Consider the following 27,197-nt stretch of genomic DNA (forward strand, 5'->3'; position numbering starts at 1 on the left):
TTTGGAGTCTCCTACAGTATGTTTACATGTATCCAAGATCAAAAACACTTTATACATTGCACATCACCTCATTTGTCAAAGAGTCTGAAAACAGTTTGTTTGAAGATTCACACTGTGTTCGAATTTGCATACTGAGTAGGTACTACATTTAAATTTGAATTTACTTTGAGATCATTAAAAAAGTATGTAGTATTCGATTTCGGACACAGCGTCCATCTCTCTAAACCCCGCCTTTCCGAGAACTGACTCTGCTCTGATTGGTCAGATGACCCAGTCTGTTGTGCTTAAAGCGTGTGTCGGAAACAAAAAGCTCTACCATATTTGAATTACAGCTCCAGATCTTCCTCAGCACTTAATACACAGTGATACAAACAGTCACGACGGTGTTGGTTTTCCCATATCAATTCCAGCACGAGTGTCAAGTGGAAGTGCAGCAAAGTGGATGTGCTTTGGCAGCACAGAAAATGTCATCTTCTCAACATGTCGAACAACACGAATCAAACTCTTCCAGTCTCAGCTACAACTACAGTGTTTGAGGGTCAAAGTAGATGTTGATTGCGGGCAGCCAATGAAGACAGACTGGCATTATGCAAATGTTTCAGTGTTACGTAGAATGCGTTTAGCTTTTTATTTCTGGCGATTATATTTACGCTTCAAGTTAATAAAAGTTGTGTTCATTTGTGAAGATTATCACAATGGAAAAAACATATAAGAATCATAACTTTTGTTAAACACGGAGCTTATTTTCTGCAATAATCCAAAAGACAGTGGAAAATCATATTGGCTTTTTGTCGAGAGAACCAGGGTGATACTAACTCACGGGATGGCCGACAAAAATATGTAATGACTGCAGCACTCTATTCTGTTACCAAAATTGTGTTACTTTGTGTGCTTTTTTTTTATTTTTTTTAATTTATTTTTTTAGCAATCAACACTATATTTTTTATATGTTTGTATGAACAGTGAAACGTACAATATCATAATATATCATAATGTTTTATTTTTAAATAAATTGTGTTTTAAAACCATACTTTATATGTTTTGCTTGGATGAAACCCTGAAACATACAAAATCAATCAAATCAAATTAATTCTCAAGCAAATGCAGCCTGGTCTAATGCTCATCTACAGCTCAAAACCACAGTCCATGACAACAGGAGGATTTCAGGCAGCGCTCTGTGACGCAGATCAAGGGTTGCACCTTTGACAGAGACAGACAGAAGCACAGATACAGGGGTTTCGTCCCACTGGAATGATGATGTTTGTGTTTGCAAACATGCAATCAGTCAGCGCTAATGGCAGCTGAACTGCACCCTAATCTTTAATCGACTGGCTAATTAGAAAACATCATGCAAATTGTGTGGTAATTACATCTTAATCGTGCCATGATTGGACGAGTGGAGTATGCAAGCGATAGAGGGCAGGGATGACAAAACAGTCGCCTCACACAGGAATGCCATCCTAAACTGGGGTATAATCAGTCAACGGTTTGTAAAAATGCAGATCGTAGTCATTTTAGTTTTGATTGATATTTATGATGTTTCATTTACTGTAATGTCCGTATCGCATGAGACTGTATTGTTTGTTAGGGGTCATGCTTCATAACAACAAAATGCATATTAAAGGTGAAATGTGTAATTTCTGAGCCACTACACTCTTAGAAGAATAACCCTATGGAACCTTAAAGGGTTAGGCGCTTCACATATAGAACCTTTTAGGAGTTCCTATCAAGGCATCATTTGATAGATTAAGGTTTAATTAATTTTGTTTTAGTTAATTTTTTATTTTAATTACATTTTAGGAATTGAACAGTTTATAAAAATCGAAATAACCCATTAAACATGAAAGTATTGTGCAATCATTGAAGACATTTCTCCTTATATAGAATCTTTTTGGCATAAAGGGTTCTTTAAAGATTCCCAGTGGTGAAAATCAAGATTTTAATGTTGTTTATATCTCTGCGTGTGGTGTTTCTAATATGCTTTAAGACAAACCATGTGCAAATTCATCAGTCAACACCACTGTTGTATTTTCTCCTTAAAGGTGCAATATGTAAGAACTTTGCAGTAAAATATCCAAAATCCACTAGGCCAGTGTTATATATTTTGTTCACTTGAGGACTTTCAATATCCCAAATGTTTGCAACTATTTGTAAATCGTGAGAAAATTGCAATTTTAATCAAGGCTCCGGGACGTGTGAGGAGTCACCTGTCAATTGCATCATTCCCGCGTTACCCTCGATTTCCGAAGAAACCATGGAAACACCAAAGACACTTTAATATATTACATGTTTTAATAGACAAGGGAACAACTGTTTTGATATATTTACAGACAGAAAACTAATTGTTGTTATATAGCTCTTTAGACTAGACGTTTAGTCTTATTGTTTAAATCAAATTTTTTGTTTGTTTTTTTGCGAGTACCATGCTTTACCATGCCTCCGAGAAAAACACTATTTTGTGAAGTAGCTAACATAGCATAATCAGATGCAGCTTTATTTTTAGTAACAGTAATACAGAATTTTCTCCATGATACAAAACGTTTTAAAATGAATTGCATGCCATTTATCAACACAAGCCATCCAGCATTTAATATGATATTGTAAAATCTATCTATCTTACTGCAGTGTGTAACAGTGTCTCACAGCAGCCGCCGAGTGAACGCTCAGAGTAACGTTATAACATCATTTTCAGCACACTCAAATGTATCTAATATGATAAACAGAGCTGCGTTACCTCATACTCATGACCGGAAAAGCAGAAGCGGCTCCGGCGACTGCGTCATAATAAAAGTTCTGCTGCTCGTGAGGCGTGTGTTGATCAATCGCTCCAGCTCCTCGTTCAGCTCCACAACACTCCTGCTCTGCTTCATACTACAGTAACGTTAATAATCGCATCCATGAACATGATTTCTTCCCGAGTCCTATACCGATTATTTCCATTGGCTGTGATGTGTCCCAAGATTCTGCGCTCAAACTTGGCGTCATCAAGCTACGCCTTTGTTTTGAATAGGCCTCTAGCGACCTCTAGCAGACAGAAAATACTTGGGAGCCCCAATCACCTCTGATATACTGAAAAAAGGCCAATGAAAATTGACGAGTAGAATTTGCACGCGCAAATTGAATTACCATTGTGTATGAAATGTGCTATACAAATAAAATTGCCTTGCCTTTGCTTTTTCTTTCCTTCCTTGCTCATTTATACAGCTTGTTCTCATCTGTTTGTTTTTGTGACCTGTCTTCACTATGTGCTTCCAAATCTCTACTATTACTAACATTCACGTCACATGTTGGAGGCAGTACAATCCTAACAACCAGCGTACTTTTCCTATGTCCTCCAGTACATTACTTTCTTTTCCTATTGGTCTCTGGAATTGCCTGTCTGTTGTAAATAAAGCAGACTTCAACCTCATGGCCCTGACTATGACCTGGATCAGACCAGAGGACACTGCCACACCTGCAGCCCTCTCCACTAATTTCACTTTTTCACACATGGCTTGCATGACTGGGAGGGATGGGGGCACTAGTCTGCTCATCTCAAGTGAGTGGAAATTTAATGGAACTTTAGTGGAAATCTCTGTGCTCCTTTGAATCACATCACCAGCCCTATTAAAATCCATTTTGTAGTTGTTTATCATCCCCCAAGTCAGCTAGGTAACTTCTTGGAGGAGTTGGATGTGTTAATATCATCCTTACTGAGGATGGTACTCCTCTGGTAGTTCTTGGAGACTTCAACATCAACCTAGAAAAACCTCAGGCTGCTGACCTCCACACTCTGCTTGCCTTGTTTGACCTCAAGTGAGTACCTGCCTCGGCTACTCACAGATTAGGTAACCAACTGGACCTTATTTACACATGCTACTGTTCCACTGATCATATGTTGTTTACTCCACAGCACACCTCAGATCACATCCTCCTCACTCTAAGCCTCAACCTGGCTTGACAGAACACACACTCCTTCACCTTTCATCGTAACCTATGCTCACTCTCACCCTCCTGCCTATCCTCTTTGGTCTCATCCACATTTCCTCACACTGGTACCTTTCCCACAGCATTTAAGCAGGCTTAGATAACCGCTCTGCTTAAGAAACCCACACTAAATTCGGCAAATTTAGAAAACTACAGACCGGTATCCCTTCTTCCATTCATTACTAAAACTCTACTTTTCTTACACAGAACAACCTCCTGGAAAACAACCAGTCTGGTTTCAAAAGTGGCCACTCAACTGAGACTGCCCAGCTCTTGGTTATTGAAGCTCTGAGACTGGCAAAAGCAGCTTCCAAATCTTCCATCTTGCTGGATCTGTCTGCTGCTTTTGACACAGTTAACCACCAGATCCTCCTGTCAACCCTCATGACGAAGGGCATCTCAGGAACCGCACTCCAATGGTTCAAGTCTTACCTCCCTCTCAGGTAGGTCCTTGAGGGTGTCGTGGAGGGCACCTTGAATGGCACCTTGTGGTGCCATCCCAAAGAGGCACAAAATCATTTTCACGGACCTTTACCTTGACTGTTCCAAGCTGGTGGAATAACCTGCCCAACTCAACCTGAGCTACTGGGTCTTTAACCATTTTCAAGAAATGGCTGAAGACGCATTTTTTGCGTCAACACTTGACCCATTAATACTAACACTTACTATTCTATATATCTATTTAAAAATAGATATATGTTACGTGTACTGTGCTAGAATAACTGGGACAAGTCACTGTGCTTCTATTCACCTCATTTGTAAGTTGATTTGGATAAAAGCGTCTGCAAAATGATTAAATGTAAATGTAAATTTATGCCTGCAAAACACACACCACCAGACTCCTGTCCAGGGCCTGTAAGTTTTTTCATCTCTAATGGTGAAGGCTTAAAGCAGAACTCAGTAAGATTTGCGAATCTCCCCCTACAGGTTCCTTCAGTGAATCACACTGTCGTAAATACTCCAAGCGCAGCTCTGGACTACAACGACTACAACGCTCACCAGCGCAGTAGTTTTGCAAATACAGTACAAAAAAATCTCGATGGAGGTGGGTAATTTTCGAAATTGTCTTATAAATTCACAATATATACATTGTTTTTGAATTACCGTAAAGCATTTTGTCACTCTCGCGTGAACATGAGGCGAGATTGTGTCGGGTCGGCGAAGCTCAACTTGCAAGTGCTGTTTTCTGGCGTAGACGTGCCAGATGCGGTTAGTGCACGCCTCAAACACACCACTACAAGTCAATTAACCATCGTAAGGACTTAGAAAACTATTTATGAAGGTAAAAAAGTTACTTAGTTCTGCTTTAAAGTGCTGCTGGACAGGCTGCTTCTGCCTTGCATGCTATGGTCATCTTGCAAGTCCATCAGGCCAAGGCACTTAAAGATCTGCATGAGGGTAGTTCTGAGCCAGGATTGATGCAGGAGCTGTGTTCGGCGACCGACTTCGCTATGAGTGATGATGGTCACAGCGTGGGCTCTCGGCCAGGCGATGACCACTATGATGGTCCAGGAGCACCATCTCTGGCTGAACCTTACTGAGATGTGGGACGCTGACAAAATTCGCTTTCTTGATGCCCCCTTCATCCAGGGTGGCCTTTTTGTCAAGGACTTTGCCCAGTAGTTCTCAACAGAAAAGAAGCAGACGGAAGTCATTAACCCTCAGGGGTCTGAGGATTTTTGGGGCCCTGGAGAAGTTTGACATGCCCTGACATTTGGGCTTTTTTCAGTTGTTCATAAACATATTAATGGAAAAAGTGTCATTACACTGTATTCAGCACAAAATAGGCTACCATAATATGTGAGGAACATGTATGTACATGTTTGTATTTTTGAAGGAATGGTTTATGCATGGTTATTGAAAAAACAAAAAACTTAAGTCACTGAAATAAAGCCAAAAAATATATATTAAATCTGTGTTCACAAGACTTCTGGGTATTGGAGGTTGTAGACTAGAGGTTTTGCTTCAGAATGAGGTAAAAATTATGCTGCCTGCTTGTTCATATAAAACAATAGAGAGATTTAAATTTTCTAAAACATCTTTAGTCAAGAAACACAGTATGCGTGGAGGCGTGAATCATCATGAATAATGGGTGATTCTCACCTGAGAAGACAAAAGAATCGCATAAAGAGCTCTAATGACCTGCATAAATAATGAGCATAAAACCCTCTGTTGATCATGTCTCAGCTCATCATAAACAGCAATATTGTGAAATAATATTACAATTTAAAATAATGGTATTCTATTATATACTTTAAAATATAATGTATTTCTGTGATGCAAAGTGTCTGAACAGTTATGTTACCTCTATGACATTTCATATAGGTTTTTAGCTTAAAAGCATGCACATTTGGAGAAATATTGATGGATTCTCATATGTTTGTCAATTTTCTATACAGAGTAATATTTATTCAATATTTATTGTCATCACAATGAACGCTGGATACTGTTTTCAATTCATACTTGCAGCCGGAGGGCGCTCTGTACACCTTTAGTCCACAAATCCATATAAAGAAGAAGAAGAACCAGGAACTAACGGCATGTCCTCTAGAGGTCGCTAACCATGGCTTTAACATCCAGATAAACACTTTTCAAGACAATAAATACACGATTGAGACGATGAATGCATGCATTGCCTCAGAATTTACATCTGAATAGCGCTGACTCTGTGGGCGTGGCCGCATTAGCGGATAATGAGCTGAATCAACACAGAATTTTTGTTTTCGATTTGACTTACACGATTTAAAACCTGACATTTCAACGTTTTTTTAGACAGAAGTCTCATTTTTTTGTGATTAGTATTCACAAAGTTACAGTTCATTTTCAGAGAACTATCAGATTGGACTTCGTTCAGAGGGAGACGAGAGATCACGCATCATGTTAGTTTTCTTTATTTTGCAAAAGGCACAACATTTTGTTTTTACTCTGAGTGTACACAAATAAAAGAAGACATTCCACAGATTAAAATGGTGTATAGCTCTTAATTGTATGTGCAACATTGACGGAGTATTTTGAGTCTCTTTCACACTGGTTAGAAAAAAACGCAGTGGTCACGCCGGCATGACCGCCGACCCCAGAGTGTTAAACACATACTGCCTCAGCATGATTCCTCTGCCACCTTCAGGACGGTGAGGCCCCGCACCCTGTCTTTTCATCACAGAGGGTGTCCCCTTGTAATGTAGTCAAACCTAATCATATCAATTATGTGTCCGACATTGTAGAGAACGATACGTAAAATGCATTACCATTCTGATACATCGACCCTGTATAATTTACTCTTCATCTTCTTCTTCTGAATCAGTTTCTGGTTCAAACATATATGGCTTAATTAAACCAATATTCCCACTTGCCATTGCGCAGCATTTACGACTGACTGGATCAGGCAGTCCGAACTGGTGTGTTTGAGTGGAGTCGACCTACAAATGGCTTACTGACAGTTGACTCTGCAAATTATAGTAAAAGCTGTTGTGAGGTAGTGAAGCAGTGTTCAGAGGATCTTACCCCACAGCCTAGTCCATTTCCTAACTCACAGCAGACTCTCCTTCCATCATCCTCAGGAAGCAGCCCGGCACCACATCCTGGAGCGGGACACAGAACTCCTCCCATCTGAAGAACACACTCCTCCGCTGCATATCGCTGGTAGCGCTCATACTGGAAAACAGAGATGGACTGAGACTAAAAAACAGCTCGGTAATGTTAAAAAGAAAGTTGATCCAAAAATGACTCACCCTAATGCCATTCCAAACCTGTATGACTCTCTTTCTTCTGCAGACATAAAAGAAGAAGAAACCACACAACTCTGGACCCCTTTGACTTTCATTGTATGGAAATTTGTTTTATAATTTCTCAAAATATAGAAGAAATAATATCATACCAATTTAGAATGACATGAGGGTGAGTAAATTATGTCAGAATTTTTATTTTAGGTTGAACTATCCCTTCAAGTGTATTAAAGATTCTTGCAAAAAAGTCACTTTAATAAAAATATGTCATAAGACTCATTTAATTTGCATTTTACTCTCTGTTAACCCCATAAGGACTAACATATGAAACAAGTCAGTAAAAATCTATTTATTTTTAAATGGAGCATTTACTGAACCTCTAGACCTGAACCTATAGACAAATAAGTAAATAAAAAGCCTGCATATGTTTTTTGTAGAGTATCATATTTGATACATCAGGCTGATATAGGCATGATATATGAGAATGTGGAGCTCATACTCGAGGAAAAAAACACCTAAACTGAGCAAAAATATGCTAGTTGATTATATTTACTGTATATGGACAAAAAGTTAAATGAAATTCTGATAGCATGTAACCATTGAGATCTTTAACAGTCCAGCAGACTACTTACATAAAATGCATATAAATAATAGTGTCACTCTGTATCTCCCAATAATATGTCTTAGTAAAATTATATTTAAATGCCTAGTTTTATGATCAAAGCTCTGCTTTTATTGTAGGGGAAAACATATAATGCAATGCAATACAACAACGATTGAGAAATGAACAAATAAACGTTCCTCAAAGTTTTCAGCAAAGTTTTGATTATGTTGATTATTTAGAGGCTTTGGAAATTTGTGTATCAAATATGATAGAGTAGGCATTAACAAGCAGTTGATCAAATTATTATTATTAGTTTATGACCCCTGAAATTAGATTCAGATGTCAAAAGTATTGGTATAAAAACCACTCTGTGTTCATCCGGCATAAATTTGTTTGTGACATCTGGCCCGCAAGCCGACCGTCCCAACAGGACAGGAAAGAGTGAGATGAGCAAGATGCACACAGATGTCAGGAGAGGCCACTTGCCATAACAACATGTTCTGAAGCAACTGCAGAAACATCCCTAATGAAGCTTTGCAAAGGTGTCACATAACAGCTCCAATTGGCGTGAAAACTTCAAAGACAAAAACTTGGTGAAGATGGAGGGAAGAACAAAGAAACCCACTGAGAGGATCCCTTTTCACACTGCAAGGATGGCTGGCGAGACGGTACAGAGGTGAGGTCTTGTTGCGTGCAGAGGCCTTAGTGAATGGCACGGAACAGCAGATGGGCCAATTAAGAGCCTCTCGCATGTGACCATCTGACAATCAGGATAAACTTGGATTTCTCATGAGCCGTGATCAGGACAGGGAAGGTTGCTGAGAAGGTGTGTGTGCATGAGACCTGCCGATCTCAGAGTCCAAACCTACCTGCTCATCTCCCAGAACTCTGAAATGATGAACCTCTTTGATGAGTGAATCAGGACAGCCGGCTAGAGACAGAGAAAGAAAAGAAGTAATACAGTCAGGAACATTAGTATGGGCTCAAACAGCTGTGAAAAGCAGATAGTTTAGCCAAAACTAAATATATATATATATATATATATATATATATATATATATATATATATATATATATATATATATATATATATATATATATATATATATTAAATGATGATATTTTATATCATCATTTACTCAACCTCATGTTTTTCCAAACCTAAATGAGTTTATTTTTCCTGTGAAAACAGTTTGAAGAGTTTTGGGTTCAAACAACATTGGAACCCATTTGACAACCCCACACAGACATTTTTCAGAATATCATTTTTTGTGTTTCACAGAAGAAATAAAGTCATACAGCTTTGGAAGGACAAGAGGGTGATTAAATGATATGCCAATTTTCATTTCGATTATTTATTTCTGGTATGAATAGGCCTTTAGATCAGCATGAAATCCAATCCTGCTCCATGTCACATGCTAGTTAGTGTTGGTTTTGTGGTGGTCTGACTGGTGACATTTATCCAGGTCAATGACAATGATATTCTAAAATAATACATTCAAAAGGCAATTGACAAGGACATGAATACACCTCTCCTATAATGCACACATTTTGTAATTTCTGAATTATGTTCTAAAATATGTGTCAGAGTGATGCAACTGTCCTGACCAGTGTTATTTTAGTATCATTAATATTTATTAGATATTGTTTTTTTTGTTTTTTTAAATGTCTAGTTTTTATTCATTTTATTTGAGTTAAATCAAATAAACTAAAAAAAAATATTGCTTTGGCAACTAGCTGAAATAAGTGTAAGTTTTGTTTTATATTTTATTTTAATTCAGTTAATGTTTATTTTATTTCAAGTAAAAAAAAAAAAAAAAAAAAAAAAAAATAATATATATATATATATATATATATATATATATATATATATATATATATATATATATATATATATATATATATGATATGCCAATTTTCTATGCCAATATATATTTATATATATATATTTATATATATATATAAATATATATATATATTTATTTATTTTATTTTTTTTAGTTTTAGTTAACTCTAATAACCCTGGTCATGATATTATAATGAAGGAAAATGCCTTTATTAACAGGATGAAATTCACAAAAAGACAATTATATTAAGCAGTTCAGCATAATCTTTTAATATTATTTATTAGGGGGAAAAAGCAATGAAGCAGTTTTGTTAAAATCACATGGTGTGAGGAAATGATATAGAGAGGACCCCAGCAGTGTCAGTGTCAATAAGTCTTTAAAAAATGTAATGAATTTAACATTTATTTCCAAGGCAAGGTCAACATTCACAAAATACCCTATGATCCCAAATTAATGTGATTTATGAACTAATAATTAATCATAGTTGTAAAAAAAACTGACCCATACCAAAACATAGCTGGTAAAGCTGGTTGACCCACATGAGTTTTCTAGTCCCACTAGTTGACCACTGAAGTCTTGCACATCAAGCTAGCCAAGAAGCCTGTTTGGCACACCACTATCCAAAACACAACATACAGTTGCTGTATGTTGTCATTTCAGCAGGGCGTTCCTTATCAGAATGCAACAAGAAATGACAAGTGCATGTATTAACATACATTATGCTCCATATCCCGTACTCGGGCGCACACAAACGCTAATGAGCGGTGCTCTTCAGGAGACCCACCACTTGCGATGCTGATACACACCAAAAAGCCACCTCAGGGTCACGCTCTGAGAGGAGACGCCTTTCATTTGAGCCACCTAATCTCCAGGAGGAGAGGAGAAGCACCTTAATGGGAAACAGAGCCAAAGAGGTCCCTCATATTTCTGGTCCGCAGAAAAAAGCTCGCCGTTAAATCTACACAGGATAATTATGGATGGCAAATGAGTGAAGATGAATGTGTGCAAGCTTAGGCAGGGGTTCGACCTCGAACTGGCAGTCCAATCCTCTCCTCTAACAACCGTGGTGTAATGATGTGGTCCCTTTTGTAGGGAAACGTTTTGCTTTAGACCAAAGATTCGTGCTACACACCAATTATCCCTTAGGAGACTAATGACTACTCTAATCTGCATTTGATGGCACACACACACACACACACACACACACACACACACACACACACACACATCCTTGGACTTCTCCGTACACCTAAGTAGAGTGGAACTTTAAATTACCAAGAGTGAAATGGAGTGATCTCTAAAGATGAATGTAGATATAAAGGCTGATAGCATCTGAGTGCATACAATACAAAACACATGCTTATCGAAACGGCAAGAAGGACTTTCACATCATAGACGTTCCGCTCCTCACCATTTGCTTTTGTGCGAATAGATAGAGAAAATATGCAAGCTGTCGGGGTTCATTTGAAGCCACTAAATAACATCTTGACAGACATAAAAGACAGTAAATTTAAACCCTGAACATCAATTTTAATCTTAATGTAAACAGTTATTTACTTTATTGTTTTACTTTATTATTCAAAGGCTTTAAATTGTTAATCTTAAAGGAATAGTTCACCTAAACGATGGGGGTATCCAGGGAAGCAGAAGGAAGCAAGGATCTATATGCAGCAGTTTATTATAAAAAAAGGCAAACCATAAACAGAATCCAAGGGAATGGAAAACACATATAACAACTGACAATGAAACACAGGGAAACCAGGGCTTAAATACACAAGGGTTAACAAGGAAACAATGGACACCTGGGGATACAATCAAGGGCAACCAATATGAAATGAAACTACAAAAACCAGTACAGGAAATGGAACAAATGAAACAGGAATTTCAACATTAAAAAAAAACATGACAGTCATCATTTAACCTCATGTCGTTGTAAACCTATAAAACTTTCTTTGAAACACAAATGAAATTATTATAAATTAAACTTAGATATTTATACGTTAACTGCTTTGAAATAACCCCATCGAAATAACCCCATCATAAAACCCCATAGGAAATCTTAAAGGATTAGTTCACTTTCAAATAAAATTTTCCTGATAATTTACTCGCTCAGTTCAGAAGCCTGCATCTCTGATGGTATGGGTTGTATGAGTGCGTGTGGCATGGGCAGCTTACACATCTGGAAAGGCACCATCAATGTTGAAAGGTATATCCAAGTTCTAGAACAACATATGCTCCCATCCAGAGGTCGTCTCTTTCAGGGAAGAGTTTTCCAACATGACAATGCCAGACCACATACTGCATCAATTACAACATCATGGCTGCGTAGAAGAAGGATCCGGGTACTGAAATGGCCAGCCTGCAGTCCAGATCTTTCACCCATAGAAAACATCTGGCGCATCATAAAGAGGAAGATGCGACAAAGAAGACCTAAGACAGTTGAGCAACTAGAAGCCTGTATTAGACAAGAATGGGACAACATTCCTATTCCTAAACTTGAGCAACTTGTCTCCTCAGTCCCCAGACGTTTGCAGACTGTTATAAAAAGAAGAGGGGATGCCACACAGTGGTAAACATGGCCTTGTCCCAACTTTTTTGAGATGTGTTGATGCCATGAAATTTAAAATCAACTTATTTTTCCCTTAAAATGATACGTCATCTATGTTGTATTCTGAATAAAATATTGAAATATGAAACTTCCACATCATTGCATTCTGTTTTTATTCACAATTTGTACAGTGTCCCAACTTTTTTTGGAATCGGGTTTGTATATTTACCTGTCTATTATATACCTAAATATATACCATATATATAAAAGAATGTCTTAACATTCTTATAGAAAGTTTTAACATTCTTATATATATTTCACATATATGTTTCAGGTATACCCTACGTTATGGTGACAAAATGTCAAATCATACTAAGTGATGTTTTTTTGCAGAAAGTTTTCTGTGATGGGTAGGGTTAGGGTTAGGGTTAGGGTTTGAGGATAGACTACACAGTGTGTACAGTATAAAAAGAAGAGGGGATGCCACACAGTGGTAAACATGGCCTTGTCCCAACTTTTTTGAGATGTGTTGATGCCATGAAATTTAAAATCAACTTATTTTTCCCTTAAAATTATACATTTTCTCAGTTTAAACATTTGATATGTCATCTATGTTGTATTCTGAATAAAATATTGAAATTTGAAACTTGCACATCATTGCATTCTGTTTTTATTCACAATTTGTACAGTGTCCCAACTTTTTTGGAATCAGGTTTGTAATTACATTTACTCAAATACTTTACACCACTGGCCATATTGTATTTACACCTTCATTCTAATGTGTCTTCAGTGTGATTAGATAGAAGCAAATAGCCACATATTGCACTGATATTTCCACAACAAAAAATGGAGAAAGTTCTAAAGGTCACACAGTAGTAACCTGTAGCAGCTGAAGTCTCCAGCGCACACACCGTCCTGTGGACTGCAGAATGCTAATGTTGCTAATCCTCCTCCAGGGCTGCTAGCACAAACGGCGGCTCACTTTTCTTATGCAAATGGGGGCGAGCGCACTAATCGCACTGGACCCGCCGGGGGACTCGCAGGCTGCCAGCAAATATTAGAATTATAGAGAGAAAAAAGGCTCACATTTGTCTAAAAATAATTAAAGATAAAGACTACAGAGGGATGACATGTTGTTACCATAGCAATGAAGGAGTGTAGCATACTGAGAGGTGAACTTTTCAGGACACACACACATAGAGAGAGACATATGGAAAGAGACCAGTTAGTCTAGCATATCTCCTGTGGAGTTACCTAAGGTCAGAACTATGGCACAGCTGGCACACATCAGCTAGAAAAACTGGAGATTTGGTGCTCGCACAGTTTGAATCCGCCCATCCCAGAATCCGCCCACAAGAATTCGTCATCATTTACCCTCCCTAATGCTAGTGTTGTCAAAAGTACCGACTTCAGTACCAAGTCAGTACTGAAATTTTAAAAATGTGATGATACCAGCATTTCCAAGCTGATAGACACCTGCTTTCAAACGCTCCAACAAGTATCTATGTAAGCACTCAGTGAAGAGCGTCAACGATGTCTATGTTTTTGAAACTTTGATCATTGTAGCCAATCACAGACATTTCTTTTGAGTGTGTGAACACAATGGCCAATCATAGACATATATGTTGAGCATGTGAACACAATGGCCAATCACAGACATTTATTTTGAGCGCGTGAACACAATGGCCAATCACAGACATATATGTTGAGCACGTGAACACAATGCCCAATCAAGCGTGTGAACACAATGGCCGATCACAGACATATATGTTGAGCACGTGAACACATTGGCCAATCACAAACATATCTGTTGAGCGTGTGAACACAATGGCCAATCACAAACATATCTGTTGAGCGTGTGAACACAGTGGCCAATCACAGACATATATGTTGAGCATGTGAACACAATGGCCAATCAAAGACATATATGTTGAGCACATGAACACAATGGCCGATCACAAACATATCTGTTGAGCACGTGAACACAATGCCCAATCAAGCGTGTGAACACAATGACCAATCAAAGACATATATGTTGAGCACATGAACACAATGGCCGATCACAAACATATCTGTTGAGGATGTGAACACAATGGCCAATGACAGACATATATGTTGAGCACGTGAACACATTGGCCAATCACAAACATATCTGTTGAGCGTGTGAACACAATGGCCAATCACATATCTGACAACACAATATCACAGACATATCTGTTGAGCACATGAACACAATGGCCAATCACAGACATATCTGTTGAGCGTGTGAACACAATGGCCAATCACAGACATATCTGTTGAGCGTGTGAACACAATGGCCAATCACAGACATATCTGTTGAGCGTGTGAACACAATGGCCAATCACAGACATATCTGTTGAGCGTGTGAACACAATGGCCAATCACAGACATATCTGTTGAGCGTGTGAACACAATGGCCAATCACAGACATATCTGTTGAGCACATGAACATAATGGCCAATCACAGACATATCTGTTGAGCGTGTGAACACAATGGCCAATCACAGACATATCTGTTGAGCACATGAACACAATGGCCAATCACAGACATATCTGTTGAGCGTGTGAACACAATGGCCAATCACAGACATATCTGTTGAGCGTGTGAACACAATGGCCAATCACAGACATATATGTTGAGCTGTTGGCCAATCAAAGACATATATGTTGAGCACATGAGCACATCACAAACATATCTGAACACAATGGCCAATCACAGACATATCTGTTGAGGATGTGAACAGGATGTGAACAATGGCCAATCAGAGACATATCTGTTGAGCACATGAAGACAATGGCCGATCACAAACATATCTGTTGAGCGTGTGAACACAATGGCCAATCACAGACATATCTGTTGAGCGTGTGAACACAATGGCCAATCACAGACATATCTGTTGAGCACATGAACACAATGGCCAATCACAGACATATCTGTTGAGGATGTGAACACAATGAACAGATCAGTGAACACAATGAACAGATCAGAGACATTTCTGTTGAGCGTGTGAACACAATGGCCAATCACAAACATATCTGTTGAGCGTGTGAACACAATGGCCAATCACAGACATATCTGTTGAGCGTGTGAACACAATGGCCAATCACAGACATATCTGTTGAGCGTGTGAACACAATGGCCAATCACAGACATATCTGTTGAGCACATGAACACAATGGCCAATCACAGACATATCTGTTGAGGATGTGAACACAATGGCCAATCAGAGACATATCTGTTGAGCGTGTGAACACAATGGCCAATCACAGACATATCTGTTGAGCACATGAACACAATGGCCAATCACAGACATATCTGTTGAGCGTGTGAACACAATGGCCAATCACAGACATATCTGTTGAGCGTGTGAACACAATGGCCAATCACAGACATATCTGTTGAGGATGTGAACACAATGGACAACCAGAGACATATCTGTTGAGCACATGAACACAATGGCCGATCACAGACATATCTGATGAAAAATATCTGTAATATATCTGTAATATCTGTAATAAAAATGGAAGTTGCTGCAATCGTTGACGCCACTGTGGCTTTTTCCCTACATAATAAATAACTTGCTCCTCAGGGTGCGCAGACAAAATGCAATAACTGCTGTCACATTCTCTTGCATTTGGATGCTGGTATAGATGCTTCTGGGAGGAAATTATATCAAACCATAGAAACAAACAAGGAGATAATCAGTAACCAAGGAAACTAAAACTAAATGGAGCAGAGAAACAGGAACAAAGGGAAACAAAACAGAATATAAAAGTCCATAACTGTGACAACTGGTCGGAAATCAAGAGATTCAATACTACTATCAAAGCAAGAAAATATGTATCGTATTTATACAATAAGATAAGATTCCAAACACAGTCAACTTAATAGCTAGTAAATATTTTCCATGTAATCTTGTTTTATACGTCTTTATCAACTAAAATATTCTGTATTAAATGCCTTTATATTTTGGAGAAGTGGTTCCTTACAGGGGGATCATTATACCTGGGGATTCATAAACTTTTTATAGTGCATAAGAAAAGATAAGGCTCTGAGAAGTAATGAAGTAGTGGTCTAACGCTGCAGGCATCTGGCAAAATGTTGATGTTAAGTACTATTCATTTGACATGGTCAACTTAGAATCATGCAGCATAGTAAGACCTGAAATGGCAAATGAAAGCTGAAGTGATATACTGCAATGAGGGGAAAAGTCACACAGTGAGACAAAGAAACTTCGATTGATTTTATTTTGTCATGCTGGAGAATCCACCATCTGCCAGGCACAACTATGATAAAATGTCTGCCAAAGAAACAGCAAAAAAGCCTGTACATCTCATGCTTGGCTGATCAATATCTGTTTAGTCTCCTGTGCAATTAAATTGATCAGTTGTGCTGTGTTGTACAATTCAATTTTACTTACAAAAGAAAATGTATTACAACATAATGAAATCAATACAGACACACGCTAATGACTGCCTTTGCCTCAAAACAGACATCTTTTGTTCGGCTTGTAAACGTGTGGTGTCATGACAATTTGACTAGTCGAACTATAGAGCACTTCAAATCCTCAAAGCTCAAACAGTTTCTCCTGTGTATGGACCATTTGGGAGGGATCAAAAGATGCAAACAAGAGGAGGAAGATCAAAGTTTAACTCCCACCCATCTTTTTGATCTGTACTGAAAGCGTGCGTGTTTGACGCACACTCACAGAGTTACAAAGATGGCATCATAAGCCTGGCACGACTGTTAAAGCCTCATTTAGCTACTTTCATAGCTTAATTACTATTCGCAGTTTGTCAGCAGGGAGGCGGCTTAATGTATAGTGCCTCCTGCTGACTGACGCAGCTGTTTGAGTCACGCTCGAGAAATGTTTTAGGAAATGAAGCCAGCGGGTCCACGGCAACTCTAAATTTAATCCAACCGCAGGGGTTAGTTAGCTACTTAATGTGGATCTTATGGTTCTAGCACACTGCAATCCTGATAAAAGCTTGTGTTACACGTACAAAAACACTCCCCTCCACAGGAGATAATGAACCAATGAAGGTTTCTAACTTGATCATGGGCTTACCTTTTTCTGCATATTAAAAGGTTAGTTCATGCAAAAAAAAAAAAAAGATAAACTTATTTACCCATCCCGATGTCATTCTAAACCCATCTGACTTTCTTTCTTCTTTCTTCGGTTTTGAACATCAACAACTTGCTGCAATAGTCAAGTCAATTTTATTTTTTATAGCACTTTTCACAGTACACACTATTTCAAAGCAGCTTTACAGAAAATCATGATGTTAATGTTTAGAATGTCTTAATATATTCATGCCTTATTTACATTTAGTAGATTAGAGCTACGTCAGTGTACTGTATGTATGTGGATAAAGATTTACATTTTGCGACAATATAAACAATCAAGCAGTTTATATTTGCTATATAGTATACAGTATATTGCTACATAAGTGTACTGCAATACATCTAAATGTGAATATGCAAATGAGATGAGAAATATAATGGAGGAAAAGATTTTCCTAATGATTTAAAGTCAACATGTAACCTATACCGACCCTTTTTCTTGTTTAATGCGCATTTCTGATCTTATTCCACACAACTGACCAGTGCACATTACTCCAAAGAAAACTCTAAAGAAAAACAATCCTTTGTCTTTGTAATATTTAATCAAAATCAAAAACTTGTTATTATTTACTCACCTTCATGCCATTCCAAACTCTAAATGACTTTCCTTCTGTTATTAAAGTTAATTTAATAACATTCTGGTATGTAATGGCCACTTTTATTTTTTTATTTTTTTTACAATCCAAACTTTTCATGATGGATTTGGTCAAAGAGTTGTGAATGGCATTTCACATTGACTATACATTTTAGCCTGTTACCACACAAAGCTATCATATAAGTACCAATTGTTTAATATCAATAAAATAAAAAAACAAAAAAAAAACAAAAACAAAACTAGAATAAGTTGGAAAAGTCATCAGTCCCCTGTTTTAATACTTCATAGAGCCACCTTTTGCTTTAATGACAGCCATTAATCTTTTTGGATATGTCTGTACTAGCTTTGCACACCTAGATTGGGGAATATTTTACAATTCAAATATTCCATGGTGAGTGGCAATGGACTGCTCTCTTCACGTCCATCCACAGATTTCCTATCGGACTTAAAGGGTTAGTTCACCCAAAAATGAAAATTCTGTCATTTATTACTTACCCTCATGCCGTTCCACACCCGTAAGACCTTCGTTAATCTTCGGAACACAAATTAAGATATTTTAGTTGAAATCCGATGACTCAGTGAGGCCTGCATAGGGAGCAATGACATTTCCTCTCTCAAGATCCATTAATGTACTAAAAACATATTTAAATCAGTGAGTACAGTGGTTCAATATTAATATTATAAAGCGAGAAGAATATTTTTGGTGCACCAAAAAAAAAACATAATAACAAAATAACGACTTAATTAGTGATGGATGATTTCAAAACATTGCTTCATGAAGCTTCGAAGCGTTATGAATCAAGCGTATTGAATCATGATTCAGATCGTGTGTCAAACTGCCAACGGCTGAAATCACATGACTTTGGTGCTCCGAACAGCAGATTCGATACACTGATTCATTTGTGCTCCGATGCTTCATGAAGCAGTGTTTTGAAATCGGCCATCACTAAATAAGTTGTTATTTTGTTTTTTTGGTGCTCCAAAAATATTCTCGTCGCTTTATAATATTAATATTGAACCACTGTACTCACATGAACTGATTTAAATATGTTTTTAGTACCTTTATGGATCTTGAGAGAGGAAATGTCATTGCTCCCTATGCAGGCCTCACTGAGCCATCGGATTTCAACTAAAATATCTTAATTTGTGTTCCGAAGATTAACGAAGGTCTTACGGGTGTGGAACGGCATGAGGGTGAGTAATAAATGACAGAATTTTCATTTTTGGGTGAACTAACCCTTTAAGTCAGGGCTCTGATTTGGCCATTCAAGGACCTTCCTATCCTTAAGCCATTGCGTTGTTCTTTTGAAGGTATATTTAGGATCATTGTCATGTTCTTCAGCTTCATCTTCAGCTGTCTAGCAGAGGGATTCAGTTTTTCTTGTGGCAGCATCCATTTTCCCTTCAATCCTGAACAAATCGCACAGTCCCCATTGAAGAGAAACACCCCCACAACATAATGCTGCCAACACCATGCTTCATATAGAAGGTATGGTGTGTTTTGGGTGCTGTGTTTGCTTTTTGCCTAACATAGCGCTTGGAGCTCAATTAAAAAAAGGTCAATTTTGGTCTCATCAGACCATAGCACCTTTTTCCAGATGAAATCAGAGTCTTCTACAAGACTGAGTGTGGCACTTTGTCAGGAAAGGCTTCTTTCTTTCCACACTACGATACAGGCCAGCTTTGTGTAAAACTTGTGAGATAGTTGTCACATGCACAGACCGACTAGTCCCAGCCATAATGCCTTGCAAGTCCTCCAAAGTTGCCTTTGAACTGGTAGCTTCTCTGATCAATATCCTCCTGGCTCGGTCATTCAGTTTGTATAGACGGCCGGATCTAGGTAATGTGTTGGTGGTGCAATACGCTTTCCACTTCTTAATGGTGCTCTGAACATTACTCAGAGGGATAGCTAAAGCCTTTGAAATGTTTTTGTAGCCTTCTCCTAACTTGTGCCTTTCTACAACTTTATCCCAGAGGTCTTTTCCCAACCACTGTGAATTATTTGCAGTACCATGCACTACTAACAGTGGAATCTTAAAGAAACAGCTGGTTTTATTCCAAAGTAATCAAATCCACTATAATTGATGTCAGGTGGGGCAATTAGCCTGGTGTTTGATCTGAAAGTTGATTGGTTGTACCTGAACAAGTTTATAATAGGTGTGTTTGACATCGGCTGCGGCTGGTTGTAACTGATGTAACTTCTCGTAGTGACGCTTCGCGCTGCGTTTGCATACTTTATCACAACTGAAGTGAAATAAATGCAATATTTGACTAATACACTGATGTTTCAGAGACATTTTCATTCAATACTTTATGTACTGCTTACTGCGTCTGTTTTTACAAGAATGACGTTCAGCATAAGCCTATTTTATTTAAATACAGTGGGTACGGAAAGTATTCAAACCCCCTTAAATTTTTCACTCTTTGTTATATTGCAGCCATTTGCTAAAATCATTTAAGTTCCTTTTTTTCCTCATTAATGTACACACAGCACCCCATATTGACAGAAAAACACAGAATTGTTGACATTTTTGCAGATTTATTAAAAAAGAAAAACTGAAATATCACATGGTCCTAAGTATTCAGACCCTTTGCTGTGACACTCATATATTTAACTCAGGTGCTGTCCATTTCTTCTGATCATCCTTGAGATGGTTCTACACCTTCATTTGAGTCCAGCCATGTTTGATTATACTGATTGGACTTGATTAGGAAAGCCACACACCTGTCTATATAAGACCTTACAGCTCACAGTGCATGTCAGAGCAAATGAGAATCATGAGGTCAAAGTAACTGCCTGAAGAGCTCAGAGACAGAATTGTGGCAAGGCACAGATCTGACCAAGGTTACAAAAAAATTCTGCTGCACTTAAGGTTCCTAAGAGCACAGTGGCCTCCATAATCCTTAAATGGAAGACGTTTGGGATGACCAGAACCCTTCCTAGAGCTGGCCGTCCGGCCAAACTGAGCTATCGGGAGAGAAGAGCCTTGGTGAGAGAGGTAAAGAAGAACCCAAAGATCACTGTGGCTGAGCTCCAGAGATGCAGTCAGAAGATGGGAGAAAGTTGTAGAAAGTCAACCATCACTGCAGCCCTCCACCAGTCGGCTTTATGGCAGAGTGGCCCGACGGAAGCCTATCCTCAGTGCAAGACACATGAAAGCCTGCATGGAGTTTGCTAAAAAACACCTGAAGGACTCCAAGATGATGAGAAATAAGATTCTCTGGTCTGATGAGACCAAGATAGAACTTTTTGGCCTTAATTCTAAGCGGTATGTGTGGAGAAAACCAGGCACTGCTCATCACCTGTCCAATACAGTCCCAACAGTGAAGCATGGTGGTGGCAGCATCATGCTGTGGGGGTGTTTTTCAGCTGCAGGGACAGGACGACTGGTTGCAATCGAGGGAAAGATTAATGCGGCCAAGTACAGGGATATCCTGGATGAAAACCTTCTCCAGAGTGCTCAGGACCTCAGACTGGGCCGAAGGTTTACCTTCCAACAAGACAATGACCCTAAGCACACAGCTAAAATAACGAAGGAGTGGCTTCACAACAACTCCGTGACTGTTCTTGAATGGCCCAGCCAGAGCCCTGACTTAAACCCAATTGAGCATCTCTGGAGAGACCTAAAAATGGCTGTCCACCAACGTTTACCATCCAATCTGACAGAACTGGAGAGGATCTGCAAGGAGGAATGGCAGAGGATCCCCAAATCCAGGTGTGAAAAACTTGTTGCATCTTTCCCAAAAAGACTCAAGGCTGTATTAGTTCAAAAGGGTGCTTCTACTAAATACTGAGCAAAGGGTCTGAATACTTAGGACCATGTGATATTTCAGTTTTTCTTTTTTAATAAATCTGCAAAAATGTCAACAATTCTGTGTTTTTCTGTCAATATGGGGTGCTGTGTGTACATTAATGAGGAAAAAAAACGAACTTAAATGATTTTAGCAAATAGCTGCAATATAACAAAGAGTGAAAAATTTAAGGGGGTCTGAATACTTTCCGTACCCACTATACCAATGTGGTGTGGTCTACGTTTTTTTCTTTCAGTTTTATTTTGATAAATATTACACAATACAACATCACGACTACATGAAAAGAGCTTTAACTGTTAAGCATTAGTTGATTTGTAAGCATTAGTTGAACTGAAGGCGTGACTTTAAACGCGAAACATACGTGATCGTTGTTATGCGGTGAATCCAGCCAATCGTGAAACAGCTGTGTCGTCATCAGAGTCTGTGCTGCTACTTTTGAGAAACTGCACTGGCTGACTCAGGCAGCTGATCTTGAATCGCTTTCGCGGTCCTTTGAAGCCATATGTCACAGTCACATGGCGTCGGCGCTGTCTCAAGTCGAACATTTCTTACCACCATGCAGTGCTTCATGTCAGCCGCCGATTGGTCTGTGCAGCGCTGCATCAAGTCGAACAAGCCTAATGGTATACTCTAAGGGGCTGATCACTTTTACAAACCAGGTATTTCACTAATTAATTTTCCAGAACGTTTTAAAATGTTATTTTCACTTTGATGATGCGGGTTATAATCTGTACATACAGCTCAAAAAAGTTAAACTTCATTTTTTTTTTATTTTCCAGGGTGTAATGTGACAAAATTTAAAGATTTTCACAGGCTATGATGACTTTCTATAGGCACTGTATACATACATTTTAAAAGTATTCAATTTAAATTAATGAAAATTTTAAGAAAAAAAAAAGTATTATGTATTTTACTTTGAAGATGCAGTAGGTGATCTGGGAAATGCTACTGCATCTGGGAAATGCAATGTTAGCCTGCTAGCATTGAAAGCATACAATCCCACCTTCCCTGCAAATAACCATCTAAAGCCACGCCTCCACCAAAACACTGAACGCATGCACGCACACACACACACACACACACACACACACACACACACACACACACACACACACACACACACACACACACACACACACACAGCTGCTCTCAGCAAAGCATCACAAGAGACAGTGTTAAACTACCTTGTGTCTCAAAGCACATAACATTACAACGATAATGAACGTAAACAACTTAGAGAGCTTGTACCTGACTGCTGCAGATTCATTTCAGTGTTGATACAGTTGATATGGAGACAATTCAGAATCTGACTGAACAGCTCCAGTTAGAACATCACGGGTTGCCATCTCTTAATTACAGTAATTATAACATGAACGCAGCATAAGCTAATTGTTTTGATTCGGTAGGAACTGTAAAAGTTGTTTGCTGTTTGTGGTGCTCAGTGACTGACATCTGTCTGTATAAACTCTCCGTACGATGTCTGTGCGAACAGGGTGCGCGAGGGTATGTAAAAAACATACGCTGACAGGCAGGTAGGACGTCGTATTATTAGTCATCAGACCGAATATAAAGATTGGATGAACATTTTAGGGTCCTAATTCTTCTACAGATGATATATATTTATAAAAACACATTTAGACCGTTTAACGTAGTGATTGATATCAGGAAATGAAGAGACAAAATAACAGTAATGTTTCTGTATGAATCACCTATTGCACCTTTAATGACAGTTTAAAATAACTTATATCACATGCTTTTTATGGTGTTTTGTTCTTTTTGGAGTTTGATAGCTCCTGGTCATCGTATGCAAAAGAACAGCATGGAAATTCTTCTAGACGTCTCCTTTTGTGTTTAACAAACGAAAGAAAGTCTTAAGGGATTGGAACGACATGAAAGAGAGTAAATGATGTAAAATAAAGAGTGAATTCACCAGCATGAACTCTCATTATACGAGTCTGTCTAGACCCTAAATAACGAGCAGAGGTAATGCTGACATCACAAAGTGCCACATGTGAGACGGGACTGAAGACCCTGAAGAAGTCTGGATTTGCAGTGATCCACCTCTTATATCACCCTCAATAAGACTTAGTCATGACCCTTGAGTCTGTCTATGAGCTAAATGGGCTACAGCTGAGCAGAAATGACCAGAGGCACACAGACATTTTCATTTCAGGGATGAAGAGAGACGCAGACAAATTCTGGGTTGCATTATTCCCTGTGTGATTTGATCTTAAATGCGATCTATTGTTCCTACTTTGAGCTGTAAGAAGGTTTTCTTGGCTTGCCTTGGGGACAGCAGTCATAAAATAACATTACCTTGGCTGATGAAACTTTCTTTGTTCTATTTGTTTTGATCATCGAGCAGCAAATAATGACAAGAGCTGAGTTTTACAGACCCAAGTGTTTTTCATATCTGGTTTGGAAAAAAACACATATGGAGAGATATGCCAGCAAACAGGTGCTGATGGAGGCTGGCTGTGTGTGATGCAATAACACTCTGATGACTTAACTCATGAATATTAATGTAGTCAGGATGACGTTGCTGTGTAACCTTCCTGGACTAATTCATATTCATGAACCTAGCCTAAAACGTTATACCTTTTACTGTTTTGGCATTTATCTGTAAGCAAACTTGAAAATAGGAACTACTAGTCTGAAGCATTTTCTTTTGTCTGAAATATCAAACTTGTACGTCAACAGATTAATATCAATTTGATTAGAAATTATAGTAATTATTTACAACTTTACATAGTCATTAAAACATTATCTGGTTTCTACATACATATACTCTTAATTTCCTTACATTTCGTCACCTTGGAATTATAAGGTTCTATCTGACATTTTTGTCAAAATTGAGTTCACATATTCACATATTCTAATTCTGTGACAACTTATTAACATTGTGATGTTTCTTTTTTTAAGTTGTGTACATTTTGGGACTTTAGAAAATAAAAAGGTTCTATCTACAAAGTCGAACTCTAACTTGGTTCTATAAGTTGCTATCTGTGAGCCAATCAACACTTCGAATGCACACACGAGGACCAATCAGGATCAGCTTTCTTTGTCATGTCGAAGGACTGCTCCATTACAGCAGAAAAGAGAGCAGAAAACGCTAAATCGGTGAAGACTAAATTCCATGCAATGCAGTGTTTATTAGAAATCTCATGATTGACTAATTTATTTATGATCTTGTCAATGACAGTAGCCCAAATTCCAGGGAATTTTAATCTGTTTTGTGTGTTTTGCTGAAGCTATTGCTGAGGAGTTATTTTCATAGTTAGAAACCAGGCTAAGCAAAAGGTCCAGGTTTTGTAGTCTATTTGCTTTATTCCAGTCAAGTCATTGTCATACGAGGGAATGTTATGTATATATTAGGTTATGTTTTAACCTTGATCCATCCTGTGTTCTTGAATTGAGCTGTATGAATTGAGTGTATAAACTATGACATTAAGTGAGAAGAAAAACTGAGTTGTTGCATAGTTGAAATAATTTAAATATTAAAATGTGAAATATTTTTAATTGTATGTATAGTCAGTGAAACATTTTTAATGTGCATTAAACTTTGTGAAACACCTTTTTTTGAAGCATTGTTTGTTTTCTTGCAGTTTTTTTTTTTTTTTTTTAGTCTTTAGTTTCACAGACAGGGCTTAGCCTAAGCCAAGATTAGGCCTTAGTTCAATTAGGGTATTTAAGTATCTTTTATAAACATACCTTAGAAAAAAATATTACTGGTGTGCATCTTGAGACAAAACAATGGCTCTGACATATTTTAAGATACAGGGAGTACAGAAAGTATTCAGACCCCCTTATGCTGCATTCACACCGAACGCGTCTGGGGCGTCAAATTCGCATCTGACGCGTCTAGTTGGACGCTTGAACATTTTGAAGTCAGACACTTCAGACACGTGTCAAATTCGCTCTATTCGCGCGTCTAAACAAAGTGTGTTCAGACGCGAATTTGCATCATGGGAGGGGCTTCCACGTCTTTCTGCACAGATCCTCTGAATAAACACATCAGTTGGAAACTAGTAGCGACAATTTAACTCGGTTATGCCGGCCGGCTTTTGCTAGCGAGCAGGTGGGCTAGTATCAACGGCTAAAATCATGCAAAGCGTTTTACAACTAACCAGATTGTCCGATTTCTTTGCTCTTCCTCTTCCAGGAAAGGTCCTTTTTATTCCTGTCTCGATAAAAATATGATGACACATCATAGGTGGCCACACACAGACTATTATTATTGTTCTGGTCTCCACCGCTGATCACGTCATAAACACGTTACCAAAGCAGAGTCCCTGATTGGTTAACGCGCCGTGAATTTTCGCCAAAGTTCAGATTTTTCAACTCGGGCATCTAGGGCGTCAGACGGTCAGTTCACGCGTCAGTCGCTCAATTCGCGCATCAGACGTGTCAGGTGCGTGAACGCTCAATTCACGCCGCACCATTCGCGCGTCAACGGCCGATTCGTGCCACGCTATACGCTTGATTCGTGCCACAGGATGACTAGACGCGCGTTTACATTGACTTAACATGTAAATCAGACGGACTTGATTAGGAAAGCCACACACCTGTCTATATAAGACCTTACAGCTCACAGAGCAAATGAGAATCATGCATTTTAGTCTGAGACTAGCTTAAGCCTTGTCTGTGAAACCGGGGGAAAATGTCTTAAATTTTACAATATTAAGCCTTAAGTGTCAAATAGTCAACAATTTAATTGATTGGGTTAATTACAACAATAAATGTTAGCATGTTATTTCAGCCATACTGATGTCTGGAGAGAAAGCCATTTTCTGTGGAATAAAGTCCTGCTCAGATGTATTACAGTAGCTGCTTTCTGTCTAAACAAAAGGAAACTTAAACTTAAATGGTTCCTGCAATAATGTGTTAAATTACCCACCATATTCCTACCTAAATTTAACATCTGCACTGCACAAAATATTTAGCACAAGAAAAAAA

At 38.4% G+C, this 27,197-nt stretch overlaps 1 protein-coding gene across 1 annotated transcript in view; it reads right to left on the reverse strand.

Moving 5' to 3' along the window:
- Positions 1-27,197, reverse strand: part of prkn (parkin RBR E3 ubiquitin protein ligase) — a 114,586-nt gene that overhangs the window by 12,739 nt on the left and 74,650 nt on the right. Inside the window, exons 6-7 of the mRNA XM_048205866.1 lie at positions 9,162-9,223; positions 7,468-7,617 (exon numbers count right to left, since the gene is read on the reverse strand). Of these exons, the coding sequence (XP_048061823.1) occupies positions 7,468-7,617; positions 9,162-9,223 (212 nt within the window). The remainder of the gene's footprint in view (positions 1-7,467; positions 7,618-9,161; positions 9,224-27,197) is intronic.

The sequence above is a fragment of the Megalobrama amblycephala genome, linkage group LG10 (genome assembly GCF_018812025.1).
Source record: "Megalobrama amblycephala isolate DHTTF-2021 linkage group LG10, ASM1881202v1, whole genome shotgun sequence".
Taxonomy (NCBI): domain Eukaryota; kingdom Metazoa; phylum Chordata; class Actinopteri; order Cypriniformes; family Xenocyprididae; genus Megalobrama; species Megalobrama amblycephala.